This window comes from Poecilia reticulata, linkage group LG11 (assembly GCF_000633615.1).
Source record: "Poecilia reticulata strain Guanapo linkage group LG11, Guppy_female_1.0+MT, whole genome shotgun sequence".
NCBI classification, from domain to species: domain Eukaryota; kingdom Metazoa; phylum Chordata; class Actinopteri; order Cyprinodontiformes; family Poeciliidae; genus Poecilia; species Poecilia reticulata.
In genome coordinates this window covers 6,518,338-6,541,206 of record NC_024341.1, presented here as the reverse complement: position 1 = coordinate 6,541,206, position 22,869 = coordinate 6,518,338, and the positions used below count along the sequence as shown (strand labels likewise).

Below are 22,869 nucleotides of genomic sequence, written 5' to 3'. Positions count from 1 at the left end.
GTTTGACTTTTATTTTGAAGGCCCCAAACCGGAAACACTCCCATTGATCAGCGTAGGTAAATTTCTTCTTTGCAGTTCGTTCGCGAGCCGAAGTTATGGTCCTTCGCAGGCTGCTTGTGGACGTCACCGCGGCCGGACGCGGCGCTCTGCGGACCCCGGGGTCACCTCACCTCCCGTCCGCCCAGTAGACCCTGCGAGCCCGCTGAGAGCGATGCAGACTGCCGGGCGCTCTGCGTGAAGGTTAAACAGGGCGGACCGCCGCCCGCTGCCAGACGCTCTGCAACCCTCATTGTCTGCGCTGGAGACCCTCGCTTCTTCAAAAACACACACAAAAACATTTTTTTTTTTGTAGATATTCCCCGAGGATGGAGCCCAATGGGAATATCTGCGAGGACGATACTCTGTGTGCTGAGGAGGAGGAAGAAGTAGATCCAAGAATCCAGGTGAGAGATGTCTGGAAAAGTTGGGATGAAACATCCTTGTGAATAATTCATTGATGTATTATTTAGAGTACATTGGATTTATGTGTTTTGGGTCACATGCAGGGACGCACAGTTGGTAATTTGACTAAACAGAAGTGACTGTGCATCGCCTCCATTCTGACCTAACGGTCTGCCTCTCTTTGTCCCTGCCGTGTTTTCTGTAAACAGGGAGAGCTGGAGAAGTTGAACCAGTCCACGGATGACATCAACCGCTTGGAGAGCGAGCTGGAGGTAAGGAAAAGAAAAGATCTTCTGTGTCACTGCTGGATCTGTCCTGCCGGGGTAAACAGCGCAGCCATCCAGCTTGAGATGTTTTCATTTAAACACAGGAGCCTTTCTGTTTCAGTTACAGTTCAGGTTGTTTTAAATACCTTTCTTTCTCTTATTTTGTCAAGTTAAAAACCAGAAACACCAGTATGTCTATGACCTTCCTGTAGAATTAATGGGAAGGAAAACAACAGCTGGGTTTTAAAACATTTAAAAATGTATTAGTTCTTCTGTGTCAATACTTTGTTTACCCCCCCACCCCCCACAGATTCTCAATAAAATTTCAGCTTGGACTTTAACTGGACCGTTATATAGCATGTTTATGCTTTGATTTGAAACCTTCTGTTGAGAGCTGGGTTGTAGCCCAGCTCTCATTTTTCCTGCTCAAACACATCATGATTCTACCACCACCATGTTCCACAGTGGGAATGATAAATGTGTTCAGGGTCAAGTTCTGCTTTTAGCTGGCTGCATTTATAAATCAAACACAGTTTGGCTCAGTAAGTTCACAACTAAAAGGCACTGAATTCATCTTTTTTTTTAATTTATAAAATGCATTTTTTTTTTTCATATAGTTTTGCAGTTTTACACTATTACTATGCACTGCTGTGTTGGTCTATCATAGAAAACCCCAGTAAAATAAATAAAAGTTTGTGGTTTTAATGTGACAAAATCATGTGAAGGCTGTTGCTAGGTGCTGGACGCTTTCCTTAGCAACAGTGTTTTGGCTTTAAAACGGTTCAAGAGCCTCAGGAAGATGGAAAATTCTGGCCTCTTTCTGTAGAGAACAAAAGGAAAACATGGAACAACTGCTTAATAGCACCTCTGTGGCAACTTAGAGACCGGTCGTTGCTCTCGCCATTGAGCTGCAACTCCCTTCCCCTGATTGTGAAGGCAAAAATGAAATGCTTTTAAAGAGAAAGAAAGCTGTAAACTCTAAAAAGATTGATTGTTAGACGGGATTTTTCTTTATTGCTCTGGCTTGCGTTCAGATACAACCTAAACATTCCAGAGTGAGGCCACAGGTTTTCCTATCCTAAAAGTAGGCCTCTTCTGTTTCTCATCAAGAGAGGGTGGGATTAGCCTCCTTTTTTACTTTCTGTTTCCTGTTCTGTAATACAAAAAGAAAAAAAAACATTCTCTCTTCATTTGTAATGCTCCAAGAAGCCCATGTTTCTGAATGACAACGTTCAACTGTGACATTTAGCAACGTCCTGAGGCGAAATGTTCAACGGCCAGGCTGCTTCCTTGCACTGCCAGCAAATGATTAAGGAAGATGTAGATTTACGGGATTTGGGGGAAAAAATCAGGCAGTGAAGTTAAATCCTTGCTCAAACTGTGTGCAACTCTGCTGACACAGTTCTAAACCTCTCTTTTTGCTCCCACAAGTAGAACTCTGTGCGTGCGTGCGTGCGTGTGCGCGTGTGTGTCTGTGTGGGTGCTTGTGTATGTGTGCTACAGGGAGGGTAATAAATACTAAAACCCTGGTAGAAATGTGTAGAATAAATTAATCTTTTTTTGGAGCAGAATAGCCTCACTCTGAATAAAAATGAAAACAATCCAACCTCTATTGGATTAGTTTTTTTGTTGTTGTTGAGCTATTTTGCTGCTGACTAGGCCTTATTCTTTGATGAGCGACTCAGTGAAAAACCCCAAAGAGTCCGCGATGTCATCTTATAAATCTTACACCTGATACAGACACTTAGCGACACTAAGATAAGCTTTTCTTAGCCGTTTCCTGTTTAAGAAGATCAAAACAAATCTACCTTATTTGAAGTAAATATTCTATTTTCTCTCTCACTTGGAAGAATGGTTTAGAGAAATGGGTAATGTTATATTTATACCCCAACGAAACTGGTATTTGTGTAAGACTAAAAGAACAGACACTCTGATCAACTTAAAAAGATAAAGAATAACTTGAAGAAAATGCTTCAATTTTATATGATTTATAGAAATTATTATGTTATGTTGGTGTAATTGATAACACTAGATGCGTTGCCTTTACAAATGTGCTTTGTCAACCACATTTTTCCGCCAACGTCGGAAAAAAACACAAATTTGCAATTGCAGTGTTTCCATTAAATGTGAAACACAATTAGAATCACACATGAATAAGTTTGTTTACATGATAAGTCATTAAAAAAACATTCCGCGCCACAATCCTCCAACTACTTACTGCCATCAACGTCTTTGTGGTTTTGAGAAATAAACCAGTTTTGATCTTGCCAAGAAAACCAGCACATGCTAGCATCAAAACTTTATCGAAAACCGAGAGATTTTTCACAATTGCCGTGTTTACCTAATTTATTTTCAAATCTAATTTATTTTCAAAATGTCAAATTGCGCAATTATATGGTCAGTGGAAACGCAGCTATTGTTGCCTTGCAGCAAAAGATCTGGGGTTTGAATCCCAGGAGTATGTTCTCATGCAAGCATGGGTTCTTTCTGGGTACTTTAGCTTCGCCTCACAGTCCAAAAACCTGACTGCTAGCTAGGGTTGCACTGAAAAATCGGCTTTAATTTTGAGAGATTGGCAATTGATCAATACTTAAATGTAAAACCTATCTTATCTACCTGTACAAAGGTCTGAAAATCAACCACCTCTCTGCCAAGAGTGACGGTTAACTGACGGACCCGCCAACCCGGTCATGTTTGCTGATGCGCAGTTAACAACAGTCACTGCACTGTTGCTAATTTAGCAAATTTGTCGCTATATTTAACAACATTTCAGAAAATACAAAAATTTATATCAGCAAAAATTGGAATCAGTAGGCCAGGCTTTTTAAAAATCGGTGATCAGCCTAAAAATTGGAATTGGTGCCCCCTTACTGCTAGGTCTCCCCTACCCCTGCAGGGACGCATGCGGGTACAGACTGGATACATGGATGGTTGTTATATGTTCCAGTAATTATGCCACCAGTGATTTTGTTTTTCAACATGAGATTGTTTTCTCACTGATTAAATGTAATCATATTAAAGGTTGGATTTCCCTAAATTTCTCAATGTGAAATTTGGTATTTATAAAATATGAACTCATTTCAATGCTTTTTATTATTTTTTTAAGATCTTCACCAGTAAAATTTGAGGTTGCTGTATGTGCAGCTGTACACAGGATTTACCTCCTGGATTCAAAAGCTGCATCATTATCTCAGTACAGGAATGGCTCGTCAGGAAGTGCTACGATGTCACAGGAAGTGCGCTTCCTGCGACGCCCTCCCCGTTTTCCTTCGTTAACCTCTCATTTGCTGCTCGGTCAGCTTGATGAACAGGATGCAGGTGTTGCCTTTTTATGCCGGGCTTCTCCAAATTACTGCCTCCACAGACCACCAGAGGCGTCATCTCACACACACACCCACACATGCACCCACGCACACGCCCACACACACAAATACTAATATGCAAATAGGTAGCAAATTACCTTTCGATTGCGTGAAAATGCAAATCTTCAAATATACAGCATTTGTTCAGGTTTCCGCTCACGCATTATCCTCACTGAAGCTCTCAGGACACCAGAGGATTTAGTGTTTCAGTTTTTAAAACGGTTCACACGCATTGCTGACAGGTCATGAATGAAGGCAGTTCAATCCAGTAACCTGACTCTCTCTTCTCTCTGTGGTCATGGTTTTTATTCGTCACAATGAAAAATAGCATGGGTGTTTCTGCAGAAGAGACCGTCTAGAAAGTAGGAAAATGTTGACACAACCCTAGACTGCCAGAGAGGCTGTGGTTACTGATGGAGTTTTAGCTTTGGTTTGGTGTGTGCAACCTAAAAAAGAAAGTCAGGAATGCAGATTCCAGATGCCTGCACTGTTCTTACATCTCCTCTCTGCAAAATTACACACAAGGCTTTATTTTTGCACTATGAAATTTTACATTTTGATGCATATTGTAGTCTCTAGCAAAGGTTTTCCACAAGCAAGGGCTAAGTGATTTGGTGTCACCATGTCCCCATAACAGCCGCCAGACAATTCCAACATGTCAACTGGTTGTTAGGGAGCCATGCCAGGAAACAGTCAATTCTGTCCCATTGTAGCAAAATGCACTGTTTGCTGAGCTTGGTTGTTTGCGGTTCTTATTTATGTTTTAGTTATTGTTTTCAGTTGTCATGTTTTATTTTGGATACAAAATATATTCCCGTTCCAGTGTAAAGTGTTTATATGTTTTTGAGAGGACGAACTTGGATTACAAATCTGTTATCAAAATACGACTTGAAAATGGTCTTAAGAACGAAAATATTTTCATTTATAGCAGTAATTTCTGGGACAATTTATCATCCAGTAAAAAATGTTTTTATTGTTACAGGCCTAACTATGAATTATAAGGGATAATACGGGATTACAAAACCCGAGTCACACTCTGGAATCTTATATTAGCTCATATTACCACTTAGCAAAGAGTTGACACATCACAGTTGATGTTCATCCAATCTGAAAAATTGCTAAATCTGATGAAGATATTTACTGGCTATAATCTTATTGGGCAACACTTAACCCTTGTGTTTAGAAATGGGGTCCAACCAACCCCACACAGGTAAAACTTATATCATTTGCCCCAGTCCTCTACATTTGCCTCAGTCCTCACACTCACAAGGGTTAAAGGGTTAGTGACACAAAGCTCAGCCTTGGGGAAATCCCCTAGCGAAGATCCCCTGCAGAGGAAAGGTGGAAGTTGTAAGCTACTCCCTTTTGATTCAGCAAACCCAGCAACATAATCTGTTACCTCACAATGGCCTAACACGTTTATTGTCCAGCTATCAGAAAGTGAGGCTTAAGTTGAAAACCTGATCAGACGTGACCCCCAGATGTCATCAAATTAGTCACTTGGGTGCGACTCACTTCTCTTGGAAGATGATTTTCAGCATCTGTTCACTGTTTAGACTCTTCTATATTTCATGTTTTATGCTAAACATAAAATATGTTTAGCATAAAACATATTTTATGCTACTTGTAACTGTGATATTTTGGGGTTTTAAATAAAACATTTTCAACATTACTTATGGCGGCATCAGTAAAAACACACATAGTGCTTTCAGTTTAAATGCACACGACAAACAGCCCAGGAGAGATTCACAATAATTAAATGTCTTGGAGATAAAGGACCAGGAATAGCATAATGGAAACATTGGAGCGTTTTCTGAGTTGGAGTTGTGTGTTTTTTAATAGAGCAGAGAAATCTTGATTTATAAAAAGGCACAACAGAAGCCAACTTCAATCACAATCTAAAGGGTGACCCTCGCCCGGTTTCTGTTTATTTGATCAAAAAGTACCTGACCACTCAACAAACAATGTTTACCATACAGGATTTGATAAGCTTATATATGCTGCTTTCTTCATGCCATCACATGTGCAGGACTTCCGCCAGAGGTTTCGAGCGGTGCTGGTGGAAGCGACAGTGAAGCTGGACGAAGTGTTGAAGAAAATCGGACGGGCTGTGGATGACTCCAAACCTTACTGGGAGGCCCGCAAAGTGGCAAGACGGGTACACGTCCACACACGCACGCACACACACAGACACACACACAGAGTACAGTCAAGCTGGATTGACTCTGAAGCTGACAGACACTGTGACAGCGAGTTTACTGAGGATTACTGACAAGTTTAAAGCGCTCTACTTATATCTGCTTAAAGGGAGCCATCACATGAGGGCTATTTTTGCTTTCCTGAACTACCTTTGCATAGGAACACATTTACAAACTACTGATAGACTTGCAACAAATTTCATGTTGCTCATTTTTTTACAGTTTTTTTTAGTGCTTCCTGCACTGCTGCAGGTGGGTAGAACAACTTCCTGTGTGGTTTAAAACCCAAACTTTGCTTTTCTCGTCTGCAGAATACTTTACCAGCTAATCTTTAAAGCTAATGTTGATGCTTCAATCTGATTGGATACAGGCAGAATTGTGGAATCCATCGTCTTGGCCAAGGAATTGGGATCTTATAAGTCAGACTTCAGAAGACTGACGTTTGTGTGTCATAGCTGTGCTGAAATAGACTTGAGGGTTTTGGTGTGTGTGTGCATGCGTGTGTGTGTCCTTGCTTGTGTCTGTGAGCTAATGAGCTAATGCTTATGTGAGCAGCATTAGTTCTGATGTTAGCACGAGGGATAAACAGGGAGGGATTGAATGGAGATGGGACTCGTACTCACGGGAAAAAATCCATCTTTAGGCGTTTAAGTATATATATATTTAAATATATATGTGTGTGTGTGTGTATGTGTACTTGTTTTTATAATTTAGTAGAACCTTGCTGGTACAAAAGAAGACCAATGGGGCTTATGGGGACCGAAGCTAGATCTTAATTCAGCTGACCCCTATTCTTAGGGTAAATGTTTGGGTTAGGTAGCTGGTACATAGACCAAAGCCAATAAATGCCTGAGGTCAAACAGAAAAATTGTGTGTGCATGATTTATGGATTAATATTTAACATATGACCTATTTCCAGAGGATTCAGATATGTCCTCACTGACCCTTAGCAAAAAATGTCAACAGTGGTTCCCCTACCCCCATTCATCTGCCAATCTCATCCCCCACCCCATGTTAACCCTCTTACATTCCAGCAGACTGAGGCTGAGGGGGAAAGTGTAGGAATTTGCTCAGTCTGCTCTATCTTTTGTCCTTTTCATCCAGCATTCTCCTCAGTTTCACTGGTTGTCAGCACGAATGTCTCTGCTCTCACTTGCAACCCTCACCCACTTTCATCCACTTGTGCCAACCCCACCCTTTGTCCCCAGACTCTACTTGAAGCAACAAACAGGACACACGTCTGGAGGTACTCGACTACATGAAAAAAAAACAGAAATGAATCAGCTGGAGAGTGACACACCCGACATGAGAAGCATGTAGGGTGGGATGAGTGGTCATGGAAAAATGTCACGAGGTTACAATGGGTTGGTTTTACAGAGCAAATATGTAGCGCTCTTTTGAAAAGCACCAAATATTAATTTTATTATGAAATCCTAACAAAGGTTGAAGCAAATTTACCTTTAACTCAAGGTAAATTGAGTTCATATTTTATCAACCATCAACTTATTTTATTACAGAAAATAAACACACAAAGTAGTACATAATTTTTTTTAGTAATTGATTAGTCTGTCAATTATTCTGATGATTAATTGTTTAATCTGGGAAAAAATTGCCGCGTTCTTTAGATTTTTTGTTCAACCTCAGACTTATTTTATGCAATATTAGAAATACATAAAAATGCAAATAAATAATTCACTTAATTTTTTAAATAAGAAAATAAATTTAAATAATTTTACTGAAATTTAAAACTTTTTTCTTCTGGATGGAATATATTTCCAGACAAAGTTTTTTTCTTTTATCTTAAATGCAAAACATATATATATTGTACAGTTTTGGCTGAATTACTGCTCTGAGTATATTCTTTCATCAAATGGACTTTTTAAGTCTGTCTTCTCCAGTTTGCAATAAATAAATTACTAAATCAATTGACGATTATTTCAATAACTGATTCATCACGTTTCATCAGATTTTCTCTTTAGCACAACATAATTTTGAAGTGAAAGAAATTGTTTTCCCAATTTCTTTAAGGGGAAAATGTGGTATGCTTTTGCAGCCCATTGAGTCAGAACCATGTGGAACCATCTATCACACTAACTTCTGAAGTATGTCTCTTCCAGCTTTGTTCAACTAGAGGCTGACATTTTTGCACATTATGGGATGGAGAGTGTGCTTGCTTCTTTTTGCAAGAGCAAAGAAGGGAGGAAGCACATATTTAGCATGTTTGGTCATAGACCACAGCCTTGGTTGTTTTTGAGGAAGCAAGGAAAAGACACCAATTTTGTCAGAGAAAAAGATCTGTCTTAGTCTTGATCTTCACTTTGACATAAAAACAGCAATGATGGACGGAGTTTCAGAGTCTTAGTTTATCTTCTGTTTGTGCCACAGTTTCACCTCATCAAATATCCATCATCCTCCGTCTGTTGTCCTCTTTTACACCCTGGGAAATGGGTCATGCAGAGAGAAAAAGGCAAATTATTCATTTTTGTAGTTGCATTTCTCATAATAATAATTATTAATTTTAAAAAATGCTAGTTTTTACCTTTTTCATAATAAATAAAACCAGCATGCGGTACATGTGAACATTTTTGTGTTCTATCTCCAATTTAGTTTTCTTCCTTCACTTCATTTCACTGCATTTTAACTCCCAGGTAACATTATCCCCTGTTTTTTTTTCCAAAAAGCTTTTCTTGGGTAGAATAGTAACTCAGTCAACTCACTTTAGCCCTTGTGCGGGCAAGGAGTGAGGCCAACGTAGAGGACTGTGGCAAATGATACAAGTTTTACGTGTGTGGGGTCGGTTGGACCCCATTTCTAAAGACAAGGGTTAATGAGAAGCAACTCCACCCATGTATCCAGATGCTTCTCTGTTTGCACAACACAAGGGTCGCAGAAGCTTTTACCTTTTCTGCTCTAGACAAATGATTTTCCAGATGTAGGAAACAAGCTAAAATACTCTTTAGAGAATATAACTGCACTGATCTTCTGCTTTCCCTCCTTCTTCCTGAAGAATTTCAGTATGTCCTTGGTGGGTTTTTTCTATGCTAATCTTGTTCCTAAGCTGTTCTCCGTAAGTTTTTACCTTACGGCATTGTGAATCTGGTAACAACATGATGCCAGTCTCAGCAGGAAATGGTTCTGGAAGCTTACTGGACCTGCTTGGACGTCCTGAAGCTTTATTTATTACACACCAATCTCTTATTTTACCATTTAAATTTTATTTTGCATTTCTTGCCAAACACAATATCTACGCAGAGTCATTTGGCCCTAAATGTAGGCTGTACTAGCGAGAGTGACTTGAGACATAAATTATTGACAGTAATCGACTGAACATCTCCACCAGCTCTGACCTATAGTGGTTATAAAAAATGGGTTTATTTCAGGTGAGTTTCTTCATATATGTGAAACAAAAGACACTTGAATGCACTTTGAGGCTTAGATTCATGAATATTATACCAGCTATCAAACATGGTGATGGTAGTGTTATGATGTGGAGATACTTTGTGTCTTCATGATCTATAGAATGTGAAGAAGACTCTATAGAACATTATTCTATGTTTAGATTCTTCTACATTTAAGCTCAAATTTCAATTTAAAGTTAAAACCTTAATTTACATTTAAAATTACATTTTGAAAATTTAAACATAAATAAAAAAAACTAATGAAATCTATAGGGCACAATTTAAAAATTAAATTGATGAGTATCAATTATGCAAAAAAAGCTAAAAATGTAGCACTCAAGCTAATCTTGAGGAAAACTTTTACAATTTATAATAAAATAATTTAAAACATAATACAATAATAATGAGTACTCGCCATACTGTTGTCCTGTTGCTTCTCCTATACACCGTATGTGTTGATCATTTTGTTACATATTGCTTATTCTTATTTTTGGTAAACTGCTGAATACGACATCTTAATATGCGAAATAAAATCTATTGTCTATCATAAGTCTGTAGTTAAAGCTGCAATAATAATCTTGAAATTGACTAAGATGCTGTCACGGTGTCTCTTGCTTCCAGGTTTTGCGTTCTAGCTTTATCTCTGTTTGTACAAACCAAACAGTACAGTTTGGTCTGTACTGTTATTTCACACCAAAGTTATATGTACGAAAGTAGTGCATGATATAAAAAGTAACAGCCATGCTGCAAAGAGGAACCTTTCCCAAATGTTCTGAAATCGCTGCCAACTCACTTTTGTCATTTTTCCATCTTCACCGTTAGATTTTAAACGCACAACTTAGCAAAAATAATTTTTACCTCATGCAAAGTCATCTAATCCAATAGTTTCCGTAACTGAATCACGATGACCTTTAGCTTATTCATCTGATGCGAGTGGGTCCAGATATGTATTGTGGGGGGGGGTTGGCAATAATCTCCCTATTGACTGTGGCAGTGGGCAAGCAGAGGCCACTGACAGCATGTCATAGCCCCTCAGAGACAAAGTGTCTGTTTGTCTGCCGGATCAAGGCACGCTTGTCTTTCTGAATGAGTGTGTGTGCCGTGGTAAATCCTCTTAGTTTCTCCTTGGCTGTCAAAAGAAATCCATGATCCTTCAAAGCATGCATAGAAATGACAAACATGCTCACAAGAGCAGAAGAAGAATACTCTATATGGGGAAACATTTTCATATCTCAATGTCACTTACAAACTTGTAACAACCTGCTATTTTGTTTTTTTTTATGCATACCAAGAGTGACTTTGCAGTATGGAGTCTATGCAGCAGTTTGGGTCAGGAAAAGTGATGGGAATGAGCTGGATTCCAGTAAACATTGTGGAGCGTGTTTTTCCCCTGAAGTGGTTCCCAGCATGCTAAAAACGATTAATGTTGCTTTTTTTCCCTGGGTCTGTTTATATCCAACCATCTAAAAGAAGTTTTATGAGCAGCAGATGTTTCTGTAGGCGCAGGCAGAATGATTCACATTTGGTCTCTTTTAATGGAAACTTGAATGTATGTTATCTGGAGTGTAGTTTTTAGTGGAAAAAAAGAAGATATTTGGCGTTAAATTCTTTATTTTTTTTATGCACAAATGTAGGATGCATTTGTATTCATCCACTGTGGCATTTACGGAGGTCTAAGCTGAATAGTATCACTAAGAGGGACTAGTGGTGTGCACAGAGTGAAAACTGTTCTCATCAAGTTTTTCGGAAGAGAGAAACGAGAAAGATGATAAATCATGCAAATAAAAATTATTGAGCTCAATTTAGTTTATTGTGCAATTATTTGATTTATTGCTTATTGCAATAGGCATAAGCAATATACCAGTATACATTATACACTGCAAAAAATAAAAAAGACTTCAGAAGGGCACATTTTTTGTGGTCAACTGGAAAAAAGTATCTGTGCACCTTCCTGAGTGGGACTCTTTGTTTCCAGTGAGTCGTAACCGTGACTTCCTGTTTTGGCGCCACAGGCCCAGGTCGAAGCCCAAAAAGCCACCCAAGAATTCCAGCGGGCGGTGGAGATCCTAAGGGCAGCAAAGGAGACCATCGCCCTGGCTGAGGAAAAGCTTCTGGAGGAGGACACCCGTCAGTTTGACTCTGCCTGGCAGGAAATGCTCAACCATGCCACCCAGAGAGTAAGTACGCCCGGGTTGACTCACCCGCAAAGAGGGTCCATCGTAACAACAACCGAGAGGGTTGTAAGAGATTGCTAACGACTCCGGCGTACTCTCTGCCCGAATTCGGTTTTCAGGTGATGGAGGCCGAGCAAGCGAGAACGCAGAGCGAAGCAGAACACAAAAAGACAGCAGCCAACTACAACTCCAGCATCGGCCACATGAAGCAAATTGAGAAGAAACTGAAGCGCTCCATAAACAAATCCAGGTCAGCGCTTCCATTGTGATTGGCTGGAAATGACGCTTGCAGGTTTCGCCGCCCTCTTTGGGCCTCTTCAGTGTTATGCAAGCATGCTGAAAAATAGAGGGCTCTTTAAGCGTCACCTGATGCACTCCAGATGTTCCATGTGTTGATTGGACAGCTTTGGGTTGTCCTCCCTTTTTGAGAGCCAAGGAATGTGACTTTTTAACAGAAGACTGTTTTTTTCTCTTCTGACCGTTTTCCCCCTCAACCTTCTCTCTGTTTTTCTTCTTTTGCAGACCGTACTTTGAACTGAAAGCTAAATATTATCTACAGCTTGAGGTATGTATATAGAAAGCTTGTAGATTTTAGTTGAACTTCTAAACATACAACTGTGAACTATTGCAACATTGTTATGTGTTAGCAATGTATTTATTATGTTTATGGACGTACATATTGAAGAGTTGATGGAGAGAGCATGTTATGACTTTGTTTAAAACTCTTTGGAGATCAGAGTTTAAATCCTACATAAATCTCAAGTTTTGAGATTAAATCTAAATTCACTGTTCACTAAAACACCAATAATCCTGCCGGAAAATGCTAAGATGGTGTTCTATAGATATACATTACAATGTTGAACCCAAATACATATATACATTTTACATCAGACACATGTAGTTATGGTTCTAAATTAACTACATTAATTTAGTTAACTGACATCCAGAAGTGGTAGCGTGAAAAACCTCTAGAAAGCTGTTTATTTCACCAAGTCTCATTCCCACCATAAGCAATGATGAGTTGTTTGGTCCCACAAAAATGTCTACATAGCTTTAGTTTTTTGTTTGTTTATTTATGTGGGAAAAATCCCTATGAAATCTCAAAGCAAAAGGTAGGGGAGTGGGCCACCACAGATCACTAGTTAAAACTCTGTCAAAACATAGCAAAGTGTGTCTCATGTATATAACTATTGCGACTCAAACTTGAACCTTCAGAGCCACATAAAGACAGTCACAAAGTCGGCCTTCTATCACCTGAAGGACATCTCCAGGATTTAAGGACTAATGTCACAGCGAGATCTAGAGAAACTTATCCATACATTTATCTTTAGTCACATTGATTACTGCAACAGCATCTTCACAGGTCTACCTAACAAATAAATCCTCCAGCTGCAGCTGATTCAAAATGCTGCTGCTTTCAGCCTACCAGGAAGTTAGAGAACAACACACCAGTTTTAAAGTCCCTACACTGACTCCCTGTATCTCAGAGAATAAACTTTAAAATACTGTTGCTGGTTTATAAATCACTGAATGGCTTAGAGACGCAGCAGTTATTTATAATGCTCCACTAATGTGGAACAAACTTCAGAAAACTGTCTAAACACTGAGTTCCTCTAAATCAGTTCATTAATATATTTAATGTACATTTGTTTGATGATTTTCATGGCATTTGACGAAATTTAATGTTTATTGGGGCATGCCATAGCAATGTATAGGGAGAGCAGTTTATTGCTTCTGTTATAATTTGTCACTATTATATCTGTACTATGTAAAGCTCTCTGAACTGCCTTGTTGCTGAAATGTGCTGTATGAATAAACTTGACTTCAGTTCTTTGCGTGACGTTTGATTCTTGGTTTTTCACAGCAACTGAAGCAGCACGTTGACGACCGGCAGGCCAAGCTCGTGGTTGCCAAGTCCGAGTACCGCGCAGCACTGCGCAGCCTGGAGAGCATCTCGGAGGAAATCCACGCTCACCGGCGCTCCCACGCCATGGGAACCAGGGAGCGAGGCGTGGGCGCCGAGGTCGACGAAGGTCACGATGACATCACCAACTTCAAGATGGAGTCAGACGGCCTGTCAAGTAAGTGTTTGAAAACGTCCCTCTTTCACCCCTCTTTGTCAATCCATGTTTGTGATTTTTGTTGGTGCACCTTCGTGGCCTGCATGTTTAATGGTGTCTGTGTGTGTATTTATTTCAGTGGTATCAGTTTCAGTTGATGAAGAGGGCAGTCGCAGCTCAGAGGAGGAGGAAGACACCCACACCACCTCCTCGTGCCGAACGACGCCCTCCTCGCCTTCTTCTTTGTGCTCCCATCCCTCCACCTCTGCCTCCACTCCCATGAGCATGCCCTGCTCCTCCGGCTACCCTTCCTTCTCCTTCCTCGCCGCTTCCTCCTCCTCATCTTGTCCTCAGGGTCTGGAGTCAGAGGCCCTCTGCGCTTCTCACGGCCCAGACCTGGTGTGCAGTTCTGGTCATGTCTCACCTGTCCTGGGCCCTCGCAGCCAGTGCAGTGGAGCTTCCTCTCCAGACTGCGATCAGGAGAGAGGTGTGTGGTAGAAAAACAGCACACAAAATATTACAGTAGATCGTGAAGTGAAGGAAATGATTTCCCTTCCTGCCATGTTTCTGTCCTTTACTGGGTATTTTCCATTTACACACCTTCAGTATAGAGACTGAAAGTCGTTGGTATTGTACTCAAGAATATGGTTTCCAGTGTCATTTAAATTTAAAATGCTACAATGTTTTTTTTGGAGTGAAAAAAAATCTCTATGAATTCCCAAACCAACAGGTGGGGGAGGGGACTGGTTTCAGGAATGTGCTTTCCTGTATCAAAAATGTTAAATGCCATATGCCAGTTTGGGCCGGGCAACAAAACAACATCTACTGCAATAGAAACGTGACTTATAGAAAATATGTCCGATAGAGTATTGATCATTTCACTGAACTACGATCCAAAACCGCACAGCATTCTTGGGAATGTAGGCAGCCTCTCGCAGGTAGCTAAGCAAGGTGGTTGGCATCAACTACTTCATTTCCTCTTTGGTAACAGCAGCAGCTTTTTCTCCCTGCTAGCTCGGCAGCGCTTTGCAGAAATGGATGCAGTAGAGGAAACCACGTTACTCTATGGTCCAAACAGCCAGAAAAAACTCTGGAACTTTCTCTGATACCTCATGAAAAATAATTTAAACTTTAGTAAAGGCCTGATGGCAAAGTTTAAGAATTATGAAACATCTTAGAACCTCAGAATAACTGAATACCGCTAGCTGGCTTACGCTGATATGTAACCAGAAATTCCTGCTGAGTCTGCTGGAAAGTAGTACTGCAGTGGTAACTGGCATAGGAAGAACTAGACACAGAGTTGCCTTAGAATATACAGTCATGGCCAAAAGTTTTGAGAATGATTCAAATGTTAATTTTTACAAAGTCTACTGATTCAGTTTTTATAATGGCAATTTGCATATACTCCAGAATGTTATAAAGAGTGATCAGCTTAACAGCAATTAATTACAAAGTCAATATTTGCCTAGAAAATTAACTTTGTCCCCCAAAACACATTTCAACTTCATTGTAGCCCTGCCTTAAAAGGACCAGCTAACATCGTTTCAGTGATTGCTCCATTAACACAGGTGTTGGTGTTGATGAGGACAGGGCTGGAGATCAATCTGTCATGATTAAGTAAGACTGACACCACTGGACACTATAAAAAGAGGCTGGTTCTTGGCATCATTGTTTCTCTTCTGTGAACCATGGTTATCTCTAAAGAAACATGTGCAGTCATCATTGCACTGCACAAAAATGGCCTAACAGGGAAGAGTATCGCAGCTAGAAAGATTGCACCTCAGTCAACAATCTATCGCATCATCAAGAACTTCAAGGAGAGAGGTTCCATTGTTGCCAAAAAGGCTTCAGGGCGCCCAAGAAAGACCAGCAAGCAAGGACCGTCTCTTAAAAGTGTTTCAGCTGCAGGATCGGGCTACCAGCAGTGCAGAGCTTGCTCAGGAAAGGCAGCAGGCAGGTGTGAGTGCATCTGCACGCACTGTGAGGCGGAGACTCTTGGAGCAAGGCCTGGTCTCAAGGAGGGCAGCAAAGAAGCCACTTCTCTCCAGTAAAAACATCAGGGACAGACTGATATTCTGCAAAAGGTACAGAGAGTGGACTGCTGAGGACTTGGGTAAAGTCATTTTCTCTGATGAATCCCCTTTCCGATTGTTTGGGACATCTGGAAAACAGCTTGTTCGGAGAAGACGAGGTGAGCGCTACCACCAGTCTTGTCTCATGCCAACTGTAAAGCATYCTGAAACCATTCRTGTGTGGGGTTGMTTCTCAGCCAAGGGAGTCGGCTCTCACAGTCTTGCCTAAAAACACAGCCATGAATAAAGAATGGTACCAGAATGTCCTCCGAGAGCAACTTCTCCCAACCGTCCAAGAGCACTTTGGTGATGAACAATGCCTTTTCCAGCATGATGGAGCACCTTGCCATAAAGCAAAGGTGGCTCAGGGAACAACACAGAGATTTTGGGTCAAAGGCCTGGAAATTCCCCAGATCTTAATCCCATTGAAAACTTGTGGTCAATCATCAAGAGACGGGTGGACAAACAAAAACCTACGAATTCTGACAAAATGCAAGCATTGATTGTGCAAGAATGGACTGCTATCAGTCAGGATTTGGTCCAGAAGTTGATTGAGAGCATGCCAGGGAGAATTGCAGAAGTCCTGAAGAAGAGGGGTCAACACTGCAAATATTGACTTGCTGCATTAACTTATTCTGTCAATAAAAGTTTTATTACTCATAATATGATTGCAATTGTATTTCTGTATGTGATGAAAACATCTGACATACACACACATGAAAACCAGAGGGCAGCAGATCATATGAAAATATAATATTTTTGTCATTCTCAAAACTTTTAGCCATGACTGTAATGCAGCAAACATATTGTGCATAAATCATCAAAATAAAACTGCACTGGAAAGAGAGTCAGATGTCAACACTAATTTTCCTAAGTTTTGAGTCAGATACCCGTTTTCTAGAAACCAGATTTTCTGCAGCAGGTCTAAAATCCAACTTTAACTCTCCCTCGGTCTTATCGCAACGCTCAGGATGTCGAACGCAGATGTAATAATCATATAGTGGGGTCCAACCGTCAGATCCCAAAACCACACACGCTAAAAAAGCGCACAAAGGGTCAGTGCGACCCTGTCGGCCTGCGCACAGAGTAAAAAGCTTGCAGTGTCCAATTCACCGCACTTCTTAAGACTACGGGAGGGTTAAAACAGCTACTTTTTGGCTTGAAATTACTGGATATTTACGTTTTGAAAACACATTTCCTTACAAAACCCCTGCAAAGACTGAAATCCTTTTTTAATTTTTTTTATTTTATAAAACCACGCATCAGTTTACTTCCACTTAGTTATTCTGTGCTGCTTCGTGTCGGTCCATCACACACACTGAATGCAGAATAAAATAAAAAAACATTCAGTGGCTGTGAACGGTCCTCTGTAGACAGTTGGCGTTCCCCGCCTCCAGCAGGTAAACTTTGAACCAGTTCTTCCTCTTCCCTCTGCGTTGCAGGCGACAGAGCGGAGGGAGCCGAGGCCTCTATAGAGGGCGGCCTCAGCAAGCTCTCCTTGACCGCCTCCCGAAACCCCGGCGAGTCCGAGGACGAGGAAGACCCGCATTACATCAACCCTGAACTTACCTCCCCCAGCTCCGCCGCCTCCGTTCTACTCCTGAACGGTGTCTAATGAACTTAACGCGGGACTCACCGACAGAGCGGGACGCTGAAGTGGGACAGAAAGAGACGGCGAAAGCTGAAGCTGCTCTCCTGCACGACTCCCCGTCTCAGTGTTGTGTAGACATCAGTGTTGATGGTGCGTTTGCCATCGTTATACCCTCGTTGAGGATTTTCCGAAGCCGTGTGGACATGATAAACATCAGCGGGTGGAGAACGGACAGCGAGTGGGTTTCTGTAGTGTTATCAGAGGGCATTAAAGGTTTCTACCTGAAACTCCTACGGTTTCCTGTTGGGTTGACTTTCTCTGCTCCACGTTTGCAAAGAGACCTTCATTCTAGACTTGCGTGCCATAACACGAAGATGTAGATTTCCTTTTAGATGTTCTAACACTATGCAGTGACGTGTCCAACCTAATCCTTACTGTAACCAGAGATCGGCATTGTACAACCCGAGGATCCGAACGGGACAGAATTGAGCCGCCATTTATTTTTCGGTCTTATGTTGAAAAGCGTATGGTGTCGACTGTTCTGGAACGATGTGAAGGAAACAACTGGAAGAAACTCTGAGCACTAAAGAGACTTACAGCTTGACCTAACCCTTTAGCTTTTAGCTACATAAACAGTCTTCCATCAGGACTTGTGAAAGAGTGAGTGAATGTGTGACTGAGTGCAAAGTTCAGAGAGGATTCTGAAGTTTCTCTGTGTGGCTGAGTGAATGATTTAGTTTGTTGTTGTTTTTGACTGTGTGTGTTCTGTGTTTTGGACAGTTGTTTGGCTATTACCCCGTTGTAGAGATATTCTATATTTATACTCATGTATTCTTGTATATGAAACATGTTTTGTGGTTACTGTTGTAATTGTTTAGCACAAGATAAGCATTAAACCTGGGATTCGTGTAACTTTTCAGTGAGTGGAAATTGTTCTTCTGCAGCATTTCTGTAAAGATCAGGAATTACTGACCTTTATCATTTTATACAAAGCATGTCCATTTTTTATCTTCATCTGTGCAAGTCTGCTCACATTTCACTTTAAAATCCACAGATTTATCTCTTGTTGCTCAATCAATGACCGAGGGCTACATTTCTCTCCATTTTGATTTTTTCCCTAATTTAAGACAAAGTTCAATCATATTATGTAAGTTGTGGTGTTTCCCACTTCTTTATAGTATTTTAAGGCAAAAAATATTAACTTTAAACTTCTCCACATTTTCTCTCATCACACACATAAGCTTCTGTATATTCATGGGACTTTATAGAACAAACACAGTGACAAATAATAACTGGTATGAGTTTTGCCTCCAAGTAAAATCTAACGCAACCAATTGCCTCCAGAAGTCGCTTATTGTAAAACGGAAGTCGTCGCCTGCATGTAGTTTAACGTTCTACGAAGGCCCCAGAGGCATTAGTGAAGTTGGAGCTTTATGTAGACAGGAACATCCCAGCCATGTCTGAGAACTTCTAACATGGTTAGGATAGCCACATCCCAACGTTTGGACATCTCAAGAAGCTTTGTTTACTTCCATCATCTGAAAATGAGAAAAGCCCAGAGAGACAGGGTGATCCAGCTTCTCTCACAGGCTGGAAAGGAGGACAGCCACCAGCCCAGAGGAGCTCAGGTGGGAGAATACGATGACCGCACAACAATTAATTGTGAACTTCACAAATCTGGTCTTTATGGAGGAGTGGAAAGAAGGAATGTTTTCAAAGTTTTCCAAAAGCCACGTAGGAGATGCAACAAATTCTCTTCTTCAGCAGGACACTGAGGTGGCCTGAATATATAAGAAAATGGATGGATGGTCCAGTGCAAGTCTAATTGACAAATTGAAGTGAGACCTGTAAATTGATGTTTACGGGTAGTTTTTATTTAATCCGACAGACATTGAGCTATTCTGCAAACAGTGGTGGAGAAAGTACTCAAAATATTTACTTAAGTAGAAGTACAAATACACAGACAAAAATGTACTCAAGTAAAAGTAAAACTGCCACATTAACATTTGTACTTAAGTAAAAGTAAAAAAGTACTGGCTTTTAAAAATACTTAAGTATTAAAAGTAAAAGTACTTGCTGAATGGATTACCTAATCGCTTATATCATTAAGTGAACCGATCGTATTTAATTTTAATACATTAGAAATGTGCCATTTTAATTAACAATGCCACAGATAAAGCATGTTTTTATTGTGTTTACTCTGTAACATAGTTTAGACTTAGATATGTGATTCTATGCATCATAATTTCAGGGATGGAAACATCTTGTCTCCTGTCCTAACATAGCATGAACTTCACTTTTTTTTGCCACTAGTGGCATTTATTTTTAAAGAAATCCAAAAGAAAGGGGATGGAAAGGAGGTGGGTGGGAGAGGACAGGCAACCAACCACTGCTACTGGCTCCAGTAGCAGTGTTGTACCCAAGACCAAGTCAAGACCAGCACCCTGCGCTACCTGACACAAAAAAATTTACTTTTACCTATCAAAATTGCTTCTCAAATTGATCTGAAAGATCCACATTCCCATAAAAGACCTAGATATTAAATACTTAGAGCTTAAATAAATTTAATCAGTAAAGATCCGTCCAGAAGAATCTGATTGTTCCTGAATATCATACCACTTTATTGTACTTTGGTACCAGCGATGTCCCATATATGCGACACCTCAGCCAACACCTCCACACAATAATTCAATGCATGAGTGACAACTTTTTTTCATCGCAGATGCAACATGTGTCTCAGTACAGCTAGCTTAGCTAATATCACATCCACGGAGCTTACCTTTCTTTAAGCTTTCCTTCCAAGTGATGCTAAAAGTTGGATGAAGTCCCCACCGTCTGTGAAAGCGAAGCGCTGCTGATTTTACATGTCGCCATATCGATTTATGCAGAGCTATTATATTACTGACGATTAGACAGACAGCTTCTCCCGCTCAGAGGAAACCACTGCGCATGTCTTGGAGCTCCGCGTGCGAGTTAAGGGACAGGCGATGGGTGACAACAGACACTAAGTCACGTTATTGCTCGGATTTTACGGCGCCACCTTAAAGTCCCTGAACTTCACATTTTAACGGAAAAAAAGAGCAACGCGACTTGGGTGTAACGAGTAACGCGACACTTTTGTAGAAATGTAGTGAAGTAGAAAGTACAGATACTGTAAAATATAGTGGAGTAAAAGTAGAAAGTATCCATTATTAAATCTACTTAAGTAAAGTACAGATGCACGAAAATTGTACTTAAGTACTTCCCACCACTGTCTGCTAATGAGATGGATAAGAAACGACGGTTTCTAGAACAGACATTACCAAAGATGTTGTCAGGACCCCACTTCTACGCAGTTATCAGAAAATGTTCAAAATTATGTTTTCTTATTGTTGCAGCTCGTTATCAGACACTATTTTCTGTTGTTTCCTTTGGACACAAAGCAGGAAATCCATTTTTCCACTCAAATTTAAATAACCCCCCCAAAAAACAAGCATGCTTCTGAGTTCTGATTGTGGTAGACTTGACATTCCTGTGTCAACGTAGTGACTGAAAACTCTAAATATGAGTTTTTCCACTTCAAATCAACAACTAATTGTAAAAGTTCAGACATCTTGGATTAATTCTGCTTCCTTCGGGCTTTTCAGGAAAATCCATATTGTTGGTTCCGAAAGTAAAAATGAGAGTTCGTAAACTGTAAGGCATTGGTTGCAGTAGAAAGTGGTCCTTTGTATGTAAGAGGAAGATCTTTGTGTTTAAACACAATGATCTGATTTAGAGGCAGTGAAAAGGTGTTCCTGTTTGTCTTTGGGGTTTGGTTTCTTTGGGGAAAGGTCTTGAGTAAGAACTCGGAGTTTGAGTCATCAGATTACACTCCGACAATTTTCAGCGTTCTCGCTGAACTACCCAGTAATTAGCAGCAAATGTTAAAAAGGAAGCTGCAAACAGTTATTTACTGACAGATTTCTTTGACTTAGTGCTTTTACGGGCTCAAACATGAGCTCCCACCCAGAAGAGAATATTTATCTGCACCATATTCTGTCACTATTCTTGAAAACATGGCTTGCTGTAAGCCCCACTGACTGCTCAGTTGTTCACACCGTCACCTCATGACTTCACTTAGGGGCAACCTGACCGAGTTAAACGCAGAATAACGTCTTCCGTGTTCTAATGCCACAGCGTCCCGACTGCAGGCTGCTGCTGCTCACTTACATCAGAGAATCTAGAGTTTCAATATCTGTGCCAGAATAACCCTGGACTCATGAGGAACATAATTCCAGTTATGTGTAGCCATGTCCTGCAATATGCTGACATCTAGTGTTGATGTTGCGTTATGGATTTGTGTCGACGCACACATAGTGAACACAAAAGATACGTCAAACTTATTATTGTTTTTCCCCCTCAGTTTATGTTTATTTGTTGTTAACAGAGATTACAGTCATAAGGCTATTATAACATTCCTCATATAAAACAAATGGTACAGCACCAATTAAAGCTAATTTGTTATATTTCACGAATAGTGGAAAATTATGCACCTATGGGAGCAAATAATTTCAAGAAAAATAAGGACAGAATTAAAATGCTTATGTTTGTGATAGAATGTATCTTTGTTGTATATTTCCAGTTTCATTATCCATTTGAGTTTTTTCCTTGGAATATTTACAAATTTATTTAAATCAGTTTTTCACTTTTATTCTAAGAGAACAAAATGTATTAACAGTGCTTTTCAATTTGAGACTTTATTTAAGTTTTAGCAATGGCCTTGAGTGCATAGTGTTACTAGGCGTTTGACAAAACTACTCCAATTTTGCTTTGTTGGAAGCGTATTTTAACAAAAACTATGGTTGTTGTCTTGCTGGAAGCCTCTAACAGCTTTTCTTTCAAAATAACCCTTTCATTGGCTCTGTACATCTTCTGAGGAAAAAAAAGCATTTCCACAGTATGATGCCACCACCACCATGTGTAACCATGAGGATGGCGTTTGTTAGTTTTAGGTGAATGGTCAAGTCTTGTTAGGTTTTACAGTGGTAAAAGGTACTCTATTTTTGGACACTTTAAAATATTCAGTTGAACTATTGTTTTTCTTTATTATATGTTTTAGTTCCTTAAAATTTAGAGATAAGAATTTTAACAGTGTCTTCATTTCCTTCTAAAAACATCTAATGTTTAACAGAACAACTGGATTTACACAGATCAAATTTCCTACATGAGGACTCTATTAAAACAGCATCTAAAGGCATTAGGTTACACTGGTTTTCATTTAAGGGCATCTGAGTGATTGGGTGTTAGATACTAATATTTTGTTGACTTATTTATAAACATTCTAAA

At 40.1% G+C, this 22,869-nt stretch overlaps 1 protein-coding gene across 2 annotated transcripts; it reads left to right on the top strand.

The window, feature by feature from the left end:
- LOC103472091 (SH3 domain-binding protein 5-like) lies at positions 1–18,479 on the top strand. Of its 2 annotated transcripts, XM_008421471.2 has the most exons (9): positions 10–443; positions 651–713; positions 6,099–6,227; positions 11,678–11,842; positions 11,959–12,089; positions 12,362–12,404; positions 13,704–13,920; positions 14,039–14,386; positions 17,414–18,479. In XM_008421471.2, exons 1-9 carry the CDS (start codon positions 366–368, stop codon positions 17,584–17,586), a joined length of 1,347 nt encoding a protein of 448 aa, XP_008419693.1. In that variant the 5' UTR covers positions 10–365; the 3' UTR covers positions 17,587–18,479. The 2 variants fall into 2 exon arrangements, with proteins under 2 accessions (XP_008419694.1, XP_008419693.1); XM_008421472.2 differs by lacking the exon at positions 6,099–6,227 and having other exon boundaries at positions 1–443.
- Positions 18,480–22,869: the final 4,390 nt, after the last annotated feature.

What these genes read in the sequence shown, in the direction of transcription:
- LOC103472091 (XM_008421471.2), top strand. Translation starts at nt 366, where the DNA reads ATGGAGCCCAATGGGAATATCTGCGAGGACGATACTCTGTGTGCTGAG. An exon ending in AAGTAGATCCAAGAATCCAG is followed by an intron (nt 444 to 650) that starts GTGAGAGATGTC and finishes TTCTGTAAACAG; the next exon opens with GGAGAGCTGGAGAAGTTGAA. An exon ending in AATATTATCTACAGCTTGAG is followed by an intron (nt 12,405 to 13,703) that starts GTATGTATATAG and finishes GGTTTTTCACAG; the next exon opens with CAACTGAAGCAGCACGTTGA.